Below are 14,191 nucleotides of genomic sequence, written 5' to 3'. Positions count from 1 at the left end.
ACCATCTTTAATTGGTTATTGAAATCAATGCATAATTGGATATCGGCATTACAGATTGAAAATGCATTACAAGATGACAGGTACAGCCGTCTACAGCAGTGGACTAACATTTAACATGTTGAAGGATTATTATCCATGATGAAGTCTCTGTGGAAACAGTTTTCAACTTCCAAAGATATTGTGACTAACATGAATGGCTCTTGATGCCAACATTGCTTATGTGAAAAGAATTTTCAGAATAATTCGATCATTAGTCAGTCTCGGGGCATTTTGAGATTGTGAAAGATACATGTTCTTTCTTAGCTAATAACAAATATTGCCAAATTTAGCATGACATTTTGCAAATCAAACTTGACATTTTGCACAGTATTTTCTAATTGAATTAATTTTATGGGCACGATATCTGATGGTTGCAAAATTTATATCCTGACTTTAATGCACAAAAGCCATAACTAGAAAAATTCACAAGAAAAACTGCAGTGTGCCCAATATAATAAGAAATTATTGAACGTATGATTGTCAATAAGGAATATTCTTTTAATTGCCCAGTACAATGTTAACTGTTAAAACTAAGGTATCTTCAAAAATAAATTCTGAACCTATTTTATTTAATTGAAATTGTTTTCATAAATGGAGCAGCATTCTCATCCATTTTGAAGGCCATTCCTGATGTTTAAATGTGCAGATGCTATACTCTCGTAACTCATGATCCTTGGCCTTGAGGCAGTTACTGAAAGTATGAGGATAATAATAGTCATTACGTTTATTATTTTTCTCAGCAGCATACAGATTTTTTTACAGATGTATTAATAGAAGAACCACCTGAAGCATGTCTACCGAAAAGGAGGAAGCGAAAAAAGGTAACTGCCTCTATGTAAAAGAAGAAAAGGATGAAAGAAAATTGTATTGTATTGTATTGTATTCAATTTATTGTCATTGTCTCAATTTGAGACAACGAAATGAATTTTCCTTACAGGCAGTATCATTAAAAAAATCACAAAGAAATTATAAAAATAAATAATAAATAAATAATAAAACATATTAAAAATAAAATTGAAATTGAATTAAAATTTAAAAAAAGCACAAATACAGAAGTCCACGACACAACATAACATAAATGGCACCCAGGTGAGGACGGCACCATAGTCCAGCCAGCCTCCCCTCCGTGTTCATCCGTGGACGGGGCCTTCCAAGCACCCGCAGTCACCGCCCCGGGTGGCCCGATGTTCAGGCCCTAACGCCGGGCTGGTGGAACGCCGACGCTGAACCCCGACGGTGAACAGCCTCCTCAGCGGCCCGGACCTTCTGGTCAGCCGCCTCCCGCTCCCGGAGTCTGTAGCTCCTGAGTCCACAGGTCGAGCTGGGCAGAGTCACAGGACCCCGCGTTGATTAGTCAGCGCCGCCCGCGTTGGGAGCTCTGCAAACCGCAGCTCCGTGATGTTGGTGCAGCAGGTCCAGCACTCCGGGCTCCAAACGGCGACCCCCGGTAAGGCATCACCAGCCCCGCGATGTTCCAGCGCTGTCCCGCCGCTGCTGGAGCTCCGGTCGATCCCGGCAGGAAAGGCCGCGCCAATCCAGGCAGGTAGGCCGCTGTGGGGGGGGGCGGGGGGGGGGGGGAGGACGCGACTCGAATAATAGTCGCGTCCTCACCAGGAAGCGGCTGAAGGACGGTATCCCCCGCACCGTGCCCTCTTCCCCCACATAAAAACACCAAAAAAACACAACAAAAAAACACACTTTTACATAACTAAATAAACAAAAAAACAAAAAGATACCGGGCTGTAGGTGGAGGCTGCTGGCACCAGCGCCACCGGAAGTACAATACGTGTGGGTATTGAAATGAGTGGGTAAAACATGATAGTATACAAACTTAAAGCACACGGCATTGGGGGTTCAGTATTGATGTGGATAGAGAACTGGCTGGCAAACAGGAAGCAAAGAGTAGGAGTAAACGGGTCCTTTTCACAATGGCAAGCAGTGACTAGTGGGGTACCGCAAGGCTCAGTGTTGGGACCCCAGCTATTTACAATATATATTAATGATCAGGATGAGGGAATTGAAGGCAATATCTCCAAGTTTGCGGATGACACTAAGCTGGGGGGCAGTGTTAGCTGTGAGGAGGATGCTAGGAGACTGCAAGGTGACTTGGATAGGCTGGGTGAGTGGGCAAATGTTTGGCAGATGCAGTATAATGTGGATAAATGTGAGGTTATCCATTTTGGTGCCAAAAACGGGAAAGCAGACTATTATCTAAATGGTGGCCGATTGGGAAAGGGGGAGATGCAGCGAGACCTGGGTGTCATGGTACACCAGTCATTGAAGGTAGGCATGCAGGTACAGCAGGCAGTAAAGAAAGCGAATGGTATGTTAGCTCTCATTGCAAAAGGATTTGAGTATAGGAGCAGGGAGGTTCTACTGCAGTTGTACAGGGTCTTGGTGAGACCACACCTGGAGTATTTCGTACAGTTTTGGTCTCCAAATCTGAGGAAGGACATTATTGCCATAGAGGGAGTGCAGAGACGGTTCACCAGACTGATTCCTGGGATGTCAGGACTGTCTTATGAAGAAAGACTGGATAGACTTGGTTTATACTCTCTAGAATTTAGGAGATTGAGAGGGGATCTTATAGAAACTTACAAATTCTTAAGGGGTTGGACAGGCTAGATGCAGGAAGATTGTTCCCGATGTTAGGGAAGTCCAGGACAAGGGGTCACAGCTTAAGGATAAGGGGGAAATGCTTTAAAACCGAGATGAGAAGAACTTTTTTCACACAGAGAGTGGTGAATCTCTGGAACTCTCTGCCACAGAGGGTAGTTGAGGCCAGTTCATTGGCTATATTTAAGAGGGAGTTAGATGTGGCCCTTGTGGCTAAGGGGATTAGGGGGTATGGAGAGAAGGCAGGTACGGGATACTGAGTTGGATGATCAGCCATGATCATATTGAATGGCGGTGCAGGCTCGAATGGCCGAATGGCCTACTCCTGCACCTAATTTCTATGTTTCTATGATATGTCGGTTCCTGCTTATTCACTCCCTTCTCACTTAATCCACTAGTATCACAATCACCCTTCTTGGCATCTGTATTTGCCATTAGTGTTAATGATATAATTTCCTTGGAATAGTAGCTTTGTATGCCTTTCATTATCTTTAGAAACCACCCATAGCTCCCACTGACAACTTCCTTCTGTAATCACTTTTTAAAATCTTGTCCTTAATGGATATTTAAGAGGGAGTTAGATGTGGCCCTTGTGGCTAAGGGGATCAGGGGGTATGGAGAGAAGGCAGGTACGGGATACCTGAGTTGGATGATCAGCCATGATCATATTGAATGGCGGTGCAGGCTCGAAGGGCCGAATGGCCTACTCCTGCACCTAATTTCTATGTTTCTATGGTTTCCTTGCCATCCATTTCCATGTACATCTCTCACAAAGCTTCCTGTGTGAATGTCTTCTCTTTTCACAGCATTGAATTCTATCAAATTCATTCACAAGACTTTCCAGTCCTGTGACCACACAGTATTATTATTTTTGTTTGACCACTTTGTCTAGTTAAATACTGTCTCTGCATTGTCCAATTCCATCCTCTCATGGTTTCCGGTTTGTGGGACAGCTCTTGCATTGTATATATTGGAGCCATCTGAATGCACTTTACAAATTTGTCTCTGTGTATCCTAGCACAGTAATGTTTGGAGTTCTGTCATGATATGGCTTGATCCTCTCGCACATCCTCTGACTCATTTCTCTTCTCTTTTCTCTTTGCTCTACCTGTTGTACGTGTGTGTCTTGATTGGACTCACGTGTGGTATTATCTGATTTGATTGGATAACATGCAAACAAAAGCTTTTTTAATGTATCTCAGTACAGTTGACAATAATAAAACAATACCGTTATCCTTATTTACGGGTATTGAGAGGTTACGTGACAATCTTTTTTCATACTTCTATACTCGCGATGGATGAAAAAATTATTTCTGCGATTGGATATGTGGAAGATTAGTTTTAGCAATGAGTGACCCAGTTTCTCTTTCAAAATGCTCTTCATTGTTTTGCCCACACTGTGTACCTATTGGTGTTATGACAACAGGCTAAGCCAACAGTAGTCTTTTTTTTACTAGACAAATACCACAGACCTGTCAAACTAAGAATTTTCAGAACTAATGTGGAAGGTCATTGACATACAAGTCTTTGTTTGAGAGACATGTGTGTTGTAAGGGTCAAACTGACCATGTCAGCTGTTTGAAGATCTCGACCTGAAATGTCACCCATTCCTTCCCCCCAGAGATGCTGAGTTACTCCAGCTTTTTGTGTCTATCTTCATGTCAGATAAAATTGAGTTGGCAGCAAAATCAACAACACAGCATTCCAAAGCCTTCGAAAACAAGTAGATGTTTCCGAATATGTTCCCAAACTATTCTAGTTATGGCTGAGTTTGCTGAGCAAAACACTGCAAAAGTTGGGCGGATCACCTATGCCCCCTACCGCAAGTAGTGCAGAAACAATGCACACAACAGGCTGTGTGGCATGGACTGATTGGACGGTCCAATGATTGTCTCACGGGAGAGGGTGAATGGACGCAAACCACCATAAAGGACTGTGTCGGGCATACTCTGTTGCCTGAAGCCAGTGATTTATTGAGCACAACAAAATGTTCCGCTAAATCCTGATTTCCAAACTTGTCACCACAAAATGATTGGTATATTTAGAAAAGAGTTGGGGGCGATCTAAGTGCTTTTATAAATTTGGTGTTTCAAAATTGATAAATTCATTTTGTGTTGTTTGCAATTGTAGAAGATATCCGATGTTCTAGCAAGCTCTGCTCCAACACCTGCTACCCCTGCTGATTTGCAGAAAATGATCATCCAGTACTTCAAAAATGAACGATCTGTAATAGAACTTGAGGAGCTGAAACTACCAGGTAAAGAGCACTTTTCCCCAAACGTAAAATAATGCCCTCATCCATTGAAAATGAGAGATTTTGCTTTTAATGGACATGAAAGAATGTTTGAAATACTCAACACAGAGAAAGTCATACAGCGTGGAAACAGGCCCTTCAGCCCAACTTGCCCACCCCGACCACCATGTCCATCTACACGTCGCATCTGCCTGCATTTGGCCCATATCCCTCTAAACCTATCCAATCTGTACCTGTCTAAATGTTTCTTAAACGTTATGATATTACCTGCCTCAACTACCTCCTGCAGCTGCTCGTTCCAAACACCCACCACCCTTGCATGAGAATGTTACCCCCAGGTTCCTATTAAATCTTTCCCCGTCATCTTAAACCTATGTCCTCTGGTTTTCAATTCCCCTACTTTGGGTGAAGAGACTCTGTGCGAGCATCCGATCTATTCCTCTCATGATTTTGTATACCTCTATAGGATCACTCCTCATCCTTCTACGCTTCAAGGAATTGAGTCCTAGCTTGCTCAACCTCTCTCAAAAGCTCAGGCTCTCAAGTCCTGGCAAAATCATCGTGAATCGTTGCTGCTGATGAAAACCAGCATGCCAAAAGCCCTTCCTTTCACATCAAGGATGCCTGCCGCAGAGCTGCCAAGTAGTACGGATTTTACGTATTTTGTACGGAAATGCGATACGAGTACTGATGTACGATTTTGTGTTGTTAAATACGAATTTTAAATACGGAGTTCAGTTCAGTCTGAAGAAGGGTCTCGACCAGGAACGTCACCCATTCCTTCTCTCCAGAGTCGCTGCCTGTCCCGCTCCAGGTTTAAACATAGTGGGAATTTAACACGTGGGAATTTAAACGAAGAGCTGTCGGCTATAGCTCTGTGGGTTCTAAATATAGTGCTACCAGCTGGAGGCTATGGGTGTTAAACATCACTCTATGGGTTTTACACATAGCACCATCGCCACAACGCTATGGGTCACAGACTGTTCAGGAAAATTCTCATATAACAATGAGTCTTTGGAATTCTCTTTGAGCCTTTGATTATTTTTCAGGCAGCAGAATTCTGGATAAGCCTAGTGGTGAAAGGTTCCCAGTAGGGTTGCAGTTACATTGGGATTGGCCTTGATTTTACAGAACGGTGGGTGGGCTCAAGGGGTAGAGAGGGAGGGGTGGAGAGAGGGAGAGGATGGAGAGGGGAGGAAGAGAGAGAAGAAGGGAGGGAGAGAGGGAGAAGGAGAGAGGGAGGGAGGGAATAAGAGAGCGAGAAAGAAAAAAAGGAAGGAGAGAGGGAAGATGAGAAAGGGAGGGTGGAAGGAAAAGGGGGAGGGAGTGATGGGAGGGAGAGAAAGAGGGAGTGGGAGAGAGAGAGGGGGAGGGAGACAGGGAGGGATGGAGGGAGGAAGAGAGGGAGGGGGAGAGGGAGCGGAAGGGAGAGAGAGGAAGGAGAGAGAGAGAGGGAGTGAGGGAGGGAGAGAGAGGCTTCCAAAATGGCTTCTACATCATCATCTGGTGCTAAAAGCAGAAAGCAGCTGTTCAAACAGCAGTATACAAAGAGATGGCAATGAATGCACTGTCAAGTAAGGTGCGTAGAAGACATGTCAATTGGTAGCAACGTTATGCTTTTTTGTACTCTTACATGGGTATGACCGCACATTAAAAAAAACATTTTTTTCAGCAAAATGGCACCGTGTAAAAATAATGATTTCCTCAGTAAAATATTGATTTTCAGGTAGTAGAATACAGGAATGCTCTGACAAAGCTTGGCAGCTTTGCTGCCGCCATCCTGGCTATTCTGGACATTCCCTTTTCCCTCTTTTGTCTTCCGGGATAATTTATAAGAGCTTGAAAGCTCATATGTCCAGCTTCCCCACTTCTATCAAGGACCTGAACCAATCACCTCTTTCGTATTCAATTTCTCAGAGATTCTGCCAAGTACCCATACTCTTAACTTCACCTCATTCAGTTATTTTATTATTCTACTTTAATTTTTTTTTGTTCAACTTTGGATTGCACTGTGATCTTGCACCATTCTGCTGCTTTGCACTCATTGCATTTTTTACTGTGTGTTTATCATTTCTATATGTATACTGTTTGCTCTGTGAACTTCATGCTAACTAGGAATTTCATTGCACCCTGGTGTATTGACGATAAACTAATGAGAAGCTGAAGCCTGTGGCCATTGTCCATTTTGATATGTGATCTTTTTTAAAGTATAATTGATTTTGTTATTCATGATTATTTTGTATCTGCGCTTTTTCAGATTCTTGTTTTCTTCAGAACAATGATCTCACTCATACTCTATCCTCCTATCTGAAGCAAGGTAAGTTAGTTATTGCACAGTAAAAACTTGGCCTAAAAGTTATTTTTTGCCACATTTCCATACTTTTAATTATCTGAGAACTTGCAATAATATAGATAACTGTCACAGAAGAGTCAGAATGATGACAATCTTAGTCTCCAGTGAAATATAATTGAAAGTTTTTGCCTCTGCGACTAGCATTTATGACTTTGGCAATAAGGAAGTTTTCATGAGCACAGTTCAATGTAATCATGTTTGTGATATTTCATTTACGAGATATAGACCATAGGACATAGGAGCAGAATTAGACCATTAGGCCCATCAAGCACGATGTCCACATTTCCAGTATATCATCGGTTATCTATAGTCTATTAATTTCAGTTTTTAAAATTAACAATTGACTTTGCTTTCACTACCATTTGAGCGTTACAGATTTCTACCGCATGGTAGCAGAGCATTTAATTCTGCCACTTCACAGCTCAAGGTTCGTGGGTTTAATTCTGAGCGTGGTGCTGTACCAAAGCATTTGCATATTCTCTCCGTGATCATGTGGTTATTCTGGTTTCCTCCCATTTCCCAAAGATATGCCACTTTGTTAATTGGCCACTAAAAAATGCCCCTTTGTAGGTATAGTGACGAAGTCAGAAGGAATTGATGGGCATGTGAAAGAAATTAACATGAAAGACTATTGGGAAATTAAAAAAAGGGGGGTTGGGACTGATAGGATTGATCTGGAGCAAATGGCATCCTTTGTGTCTTAGTAAATAAAAATCCCATTCAATGGAAGTGTTTCCTAACTTCAATCCTGAAAGGTGTAGCTCTTATTTGTGGACTTTGTGCAGATATAGCAAGTAGTTGGGGAGATAAATGGCACATTGGCCTTTATTGCAAGAGGATTGGAGCTTAGAAAAAGAGAAATGGTGCTACAACTATGCAGGGTGTTTGTAGGCAGCACCTGGAGTATTGTGTATTGTTAGTTCTTTTATTTATGAAAGGATGTACCGATATTGTAGGCTGTCCAGGAGATTCATGAGGCTAATTCCTGGGATGGGAATGCTTTCCTATCATATATGGCGAAAAACATTAGATCAGCATTTGTTGCGGTTTAGAATGATCTTATTGAAACATACAAGATCTTAAAGGGGTATGACAGATGTTGAGACAGGGAGACATGGATAGAAGATGTAAGGGGTGGTTGTTTAAAATTGTGCTGTGTAGAAATCTCTTCAAGCAGGGAGCGGTATATCTCAAGAATTCTTTATCCAATAGCTTGTGGAAGCCAGATCAATGGAGGTCCTTAAAGAGGAGGTAGATACATTTTTGAATCATGTGGAACTGGCACACAGGAGGACTGAGACGGGTCAAACCAGCCACTGCTGGTCTATGGTTTCATCGTTCCCAACACACGCCATTCTTTAGCAGCGTGTTCAAGAAAAAACGCTGAAGAAGGGTTTCGGCCCGAAACGTCGCCTATTTCCTTCGCTCCATAGATGCTGCTGCACCCGCTGAGTTTCTCCAGCATTTTTGTGTACCTTCCATTCTTTAGCAGCAGTGTTTCAATCTAATGGAATGGTTCCCAGACAGAGAAAATAAAATGATGGAAGGGTAACTTCGTTTGGAACCCCAGGATGGAAATGTAAACCACACTTTAATGCCTTTCCTTTCCATCACTGCTACATTGTTTGTATTATTGTTGAGCGCTGTGGCCCTGGTTTAATAGTAGTTTTCTGAGAATGTCCAGAGTATTCACTATGGTTGTCAATAGTTCCCCGGAATCATAAATTCAAATCCCAGCACGGTAAGTTGTAAAATTCACCGTATAAGTAAGGCAATTAAGAAAATGCATTGATATAAAACTGCGACTGGCATTCTTCCAGAAAGCTTTCAATCTTATCAGCCCTAACCTGCATGTGTCAGTCGCATCATTTTATATATAGTCTAGTCAAGTCAAGTCAAGAGAGTTTATTGTCATGTGTCCCAAATAGGACAATTAAATTTTTGCTTGCTGCAGCACAACAGAATATTATAGGCATAAATACAGAACAGATCAGTGTGTCCATATACCATAGAATATATATATATATGCACACACACACATAAATAACTGATTTGCAATATGCTGTTATAGTTCAGAATTTGTTTGAAGTTGTGTTTAATAGTCTGATGGCTGTGGGGAAGAAGCTGTTCCTGAACCTGGATGTTGCAGATTTGAGTCTCCTGTACCTTCTACCTGATGGCAGCGGAGAGATGAGTGTGTGGCCAGGATGATGTGGATCCTTGATGATGCTGGCAATCTTTTTGAGGCAGCGACTGCGATAGATCCCCTCGATGGTAGGAAGGTCAGAGCCAATGATGGACTGGGCAGTGTTTACAACTATTTGCAGTGTTTACCGCTCCTGGATGCTCAGGTTGCCATACTAAGCCACGATGTAACCAGTCAGCATGCTCTCTACTGTGCACCTGTAGAAGTTCGAGAGAGTCCTCCTTGACATACCGACTCACCGTAATCTTCTGAAGAAGTAGAGGCTTTGATGTGCTTTCTTTATAATTGCATCAGTGTTATGGGACCAGAAGAGATCTTTGGAAATCTTCGCCCAGGAATTTGAAGTTCTTGACCCTTTCCACCATCGACCCGTTGATATAAACGGGACTGTGGGTCCCCATCCTACCCCTTCCGAAGTCCACAATCAGTTCCTTGGTGTTGCTGGTGTTGAGAGCTAGGTTATTGTCAATTGGTCGATCTCACTTCTATAATCTGACTCGTCCCCATCAGTGATACATCCCACAAGAGTGGTGTGGTCGGCGAACTTGACGATGTAGTTTGCACTATGTCCGGCTACGCATTCATGAATATAGAGTGAGTACAGAAGGGGGCTGAGCACGCAGCCTTGAGGTGCTCCCGTGCTGATTGTTATCGAGGATGACACATTTCTACCAATATGGACAGACTGTGGTCTGTGAATGGGGAAGTCGAGGATCCAATTGCAGAGGGATGTGCAGAGACCCAGATCTGAGAGCTTGGTAACCAGTTTGGAGGGGATGATGGTATTAAAGCATTTAAGGCAGCCAAATTTAAATACTATTCACCAGAAAGCAAGATTAGAAATATCCAAAAAGAAATACTGCAAGCACTTGAAATCTGAAATAAAACAGACAATTCTGGGCATCTTTAGCAAAGTGGTGACCTCTGAACAGCAACAGTGATGATGTGTTCGGTCAATAATCTTTCAGCAATGTCCTGTCTCATCAACCATCCACAGTTAGTAATTGATTCCGTCATATACTTCGCATTATTACAATTGCTGGTATTCCCATTAAAAAAACTGCACCAAAAACTACTACATTAATAACATACTTATTGTATTGTATTGGACTTGTTGTAATGCCTCATTTCAACCCCAACTGAGAAAGTACTTGTATAAGTAACTATGACATTTTTAGATTTGTAAAGTTTAACATTAGATTTTGCAGGCAGATGCATATGAAAACCATTCAGCTAATTTACCAGATTAGGAATGTTTAGGCATTTATTTTATCAAAATTAAATGATTAATTCATGTTTAATTATTAGTTTGAAGTTTAATCTGTCAGACTCGATTCCCATGACATCAGCTGCAATATGTTTAGAATGGATAGATAAATAACTGAAGATGTAGTTATACTTGATACTGACACTGAAAAATGGTATTGCATGTCCAAGAGAAGAGACAAAGTGCTGTAATAACTCAGTGGGCGAGGCTGCATCGTTGGAGAACATGGATAGGTGACGTTTTGGATTAGGACACTTCTTCAGACTGTCTCCATTTCAAATACTGTGAAAAGTGACAAAAGACTGATGTTCCATATTCATTGGCAAACCATACAAACCCACCAAGCTACCTCAGCCGCGGTATAAATCCAGCAGAGATTAAAACCATATTTTAAAGTTGGATATTTTTTTGGCATTTAACCTGCCAGAAAGTTTTTAGGATTTGTTTTGGAATTGTCTTCTGCAGAGGAAAGCAGATGCTTTGTGCACACTCCTAATGTCAACATTCTGAGGGAACACAAACAAGCTCAAAAGATCCGTTATTTTTTCCTGAGTGACCATCAAGCTGAAGCCAATCTTGCTTTAATAAGGGTTGCAGCTGTCATCTAATGCTGTTCATTTGTCACAGCATAAACAATTGAATTGAATGACATTGCTGTGATTTTACATTTTGTCATCAATTTGTTTCCTATAGGCTTTGCAAATGTGAGAACAATCAAATATATTATGTTACTTTATCAAAATGCATACATTATTATTCATTTGCTGCTTTTAAAGCAACGTAATCCTGATAGTTTCTTGCATTTAATACTGCACCAAATAAAATATCCTCTAGAGATCCGTATAGTTTTATGTTACTGCGTAGACTGAGATTTGGATTGAATGTTTGTGGATCTACTCCATGGCTGAAATGTACACAAGTATACTACTATGAATGTTCACAGCATCTTAAAATGCTAAATGCTTTATCAAGCATCATATCAGATTTATATTATATAACCATATAATCATATAACAATTACAGCACGGAAACAGGCCATCTCGACCCTTCTAGTCCGTGCCGAACACATATTCTCCCCTAGTCCCATATACCTGCACTCAGACCATAACCCTCCATTCCTTTCCCGTCCATATAACTATCCAATTTATTTTTTAATTATAAAAACGAACCTGCCTCCACCACCTTCACTGGAAGCTCATTCCACACAGCCACCACTCTCTGAGTAAAGATGTTCCCCCTCATGTTACCCCTAAACTTCAGTCCCTTAATTCTCAAGTCATGTCCCCTTGTTTGAATCTTCCCTACTCTCAGTGGGAAAAGCTTACCACGTCAACTCTGTCTATCCCTCTCATCATTTTAAAGACTTCTATCAAGTCCCCCCTTAACCTTCTGCGCTCCAAAGAATAAAGCCCTAACTTGTTCAACCTTTCTCTGTAACTTAGTTGCAGAAACCCAGGCAACATTCTGGTAAATCTCCTCTGTACTCTCTCTATTTTGTTGACATCCTTCCTATAATTAGGCGACCAAAATTGTACACCATACTCCAGAATTGGCCTGACCAATGCCTTGTACAATTTTAACATTACATCCCAACTTCTATACTCAATGCTCTGATTTATAAAGGCCAGCACACCAAAAGCTTTCTTTACCACCCTATCTACATGAGATTCCACTTTCAGGGAACTGTGCAGTTATTCGCAGATCCCTCTGTTCACCCGCATTCTTCAATTCCCTACCATTTACCATGTACGTCCTATTCCTTGGATTTTTTTAATTCAAGATTAAGCATAGACTTTCAATTAATAACAAGATTAAAATATCATACGACAAATGTGACAGTGGATTTGAGGGTTTATATATTTTTAGGATTTTTTTAATCAATTTCATTGTTTATGTTAGAGCATGTTTTACTGTGCTTTTGCTAGGAATTTAAGCAGGCAATGGAAATGTCTTTCCACATTATATAAGTTTATTTTAAATGAGTCTGCCGTTTATAAAACATGTTGATGGGTTTCTCTCTCCTTGTAGTTTGCCCCAAGTGGGTGAAATTGTGCAAGGACCACACCAAGAACAAATCTGTACTGATATTGATAATATGCAGCTCTGCCCTCCGAGCCCTCGAGATGATCAGGTAAAGATAGACCTCAGGGTATCTAAAGCATCTCACAGACAACTCATTGCATTTTTTCCTCTACTGCAGTATGTTGTTGCAATCAAAGCTGTGCTAATATTGATCATTTGTCAATCTTGATTGTATTTAGCAGTGAGGAATAAAGCTTAGTAAGAACTGGAGAAGAGCTACCATGTTCCTCTACGATCTTTACTGAAAATAGCTACAATTTAATGTTTTGCCCCCAAAAAGAACTAATTTAACAAAGCAGTGTTCCACAAAAATGCCGATCTACAATATATTGCCCATTCTGGAATCCTATTAACTCATGGTCTTCTAATTCGATGGCAAGAGTGGTACCACTGTTCTAGGTTTTTGCATTTTACAGCCAGTAGTGTTTCTTTCTTGGAAGTCCAGCACAGTTCTCCTGCAATGGCAGTTATTTGTAATGCACATAAAATGAATGCTAACAGCTAATGTTTTTTTCTTGCTTTTAATTCTTTGTGAATAATTGATGATAAGCAGACTGAATTCCCTCTGAATCCACACTTGGACCGTTTCCCCTGCTGTGAAGAAATTACCCAGACAAGCTTGGCCTAATGGCGTGTTTGATGCTTGTATTTGTATTGGTTTGCTGGTAGCATTTGGATGAGTTCTAAAGTTAATTTTGCCTGTGGCGTCATTGCTCCACTCATGTTGCCCATATGTTGAACACACTTTTAAATTTCCCAGTCAAAGTAAGCCAGATTTTGCTGTGCCTGCTTAATGCCCTGCCCACATGTACTTACAGCTCAAATACCTAATGGTGTTGCATTCATCTTAGGTTATCAGAAAGCCTTGCAGAAAGAAAACCTCCTGGATGCACCCAACATCATTGTATCACATGGATAGATGAGAACAAGCTGTGCCCACAAAACAACTGAGAAAATTTGGCAGAAGACTAAGTTAGAGCCCTGACTTTATTTTAGTCAGTTCTCAAATGTGTTCTTAAAATGCACTGTTAAGCAATTATAAAATACAGGAAGCATCCATTATTTAAAATTATTCTTTGCCTGACTCTTGGCTTTGTACCTCATGGGCATAAAATCTCAATTGAAACAAATAGGCTTGCAGATCTACACTCAGTTAGACTTGCTACTGTGCCCTTTTGTCAATGCCTTAAATGTCAGGCAGATGAGTACCCAAATAACTAAACATTATTCCCTTATCATGTATCTATACATGATAAGGGAATATCATGTAAATGGCTCGATTGTAAATGGCTCGATTGTAATCACGTATTGTCTTTCCGCTGACTGGATAACACGCAACAATAGCTTTTCACTGTACTTCGGTACATGTGACAA

The 14,191-nt window shown here is 41.1% G+C and overlaps 1 protein-coding gene across 2 annotated transcripts in view; it reads left to right on the top strand.

The window, feature by feature from the left end:
• The window catches only part of cmss1 (cms1 ribosomal small subunit homolog), a 46,127-nt gene that overhangs the window by 23,515 nt on the left and 8,421 nt on the right, over positions 1–14,191 (top strand). Inside the window, exons 4-7 of one of the 2 annotated variants that reach the window (XM_055645011.1) lie at positions 783–860; positions 4,786–4,912; positions 7,167–7,226; positions 12,764–12,866. In XM_055645011.1, coding sequence (XP_055500986.1) covers positions 783–860; positions 4,786–4,912; positions 7,167–7,226; positions 12,764–12,866 — 368 coding nt within the window. Of the gene's footprint in view, positions 1–779; positions 861–4,785; positions 4,913–7,166; positions 7,227–12,763; positions 12,867–14,191 lie in introns of both variants that reach the window. The other variant, XM_055645010.1, reaches the window with a different exon arrangement.

Source organism: Leucoraja erinacea, chromosome 13, assembly GCF_028641065.1.
Source record: "Leucoraja erinacea ecotype New England chromosome 13, Leri_hhj_1, whole genome shotgun sequence".
In the NCBI taxonomy this organism is placed as follows: Eukaryota; Metazoa; Chordata; class Chondrichthyes; order Rajiformes; family Rajidae; genus Leucoraja; species Leucoraja erinaceus.
Note: the sequence above shows the minus strand (reverse complement) of the source record. Positions and strands in the feature narration are given on the sequence as shown.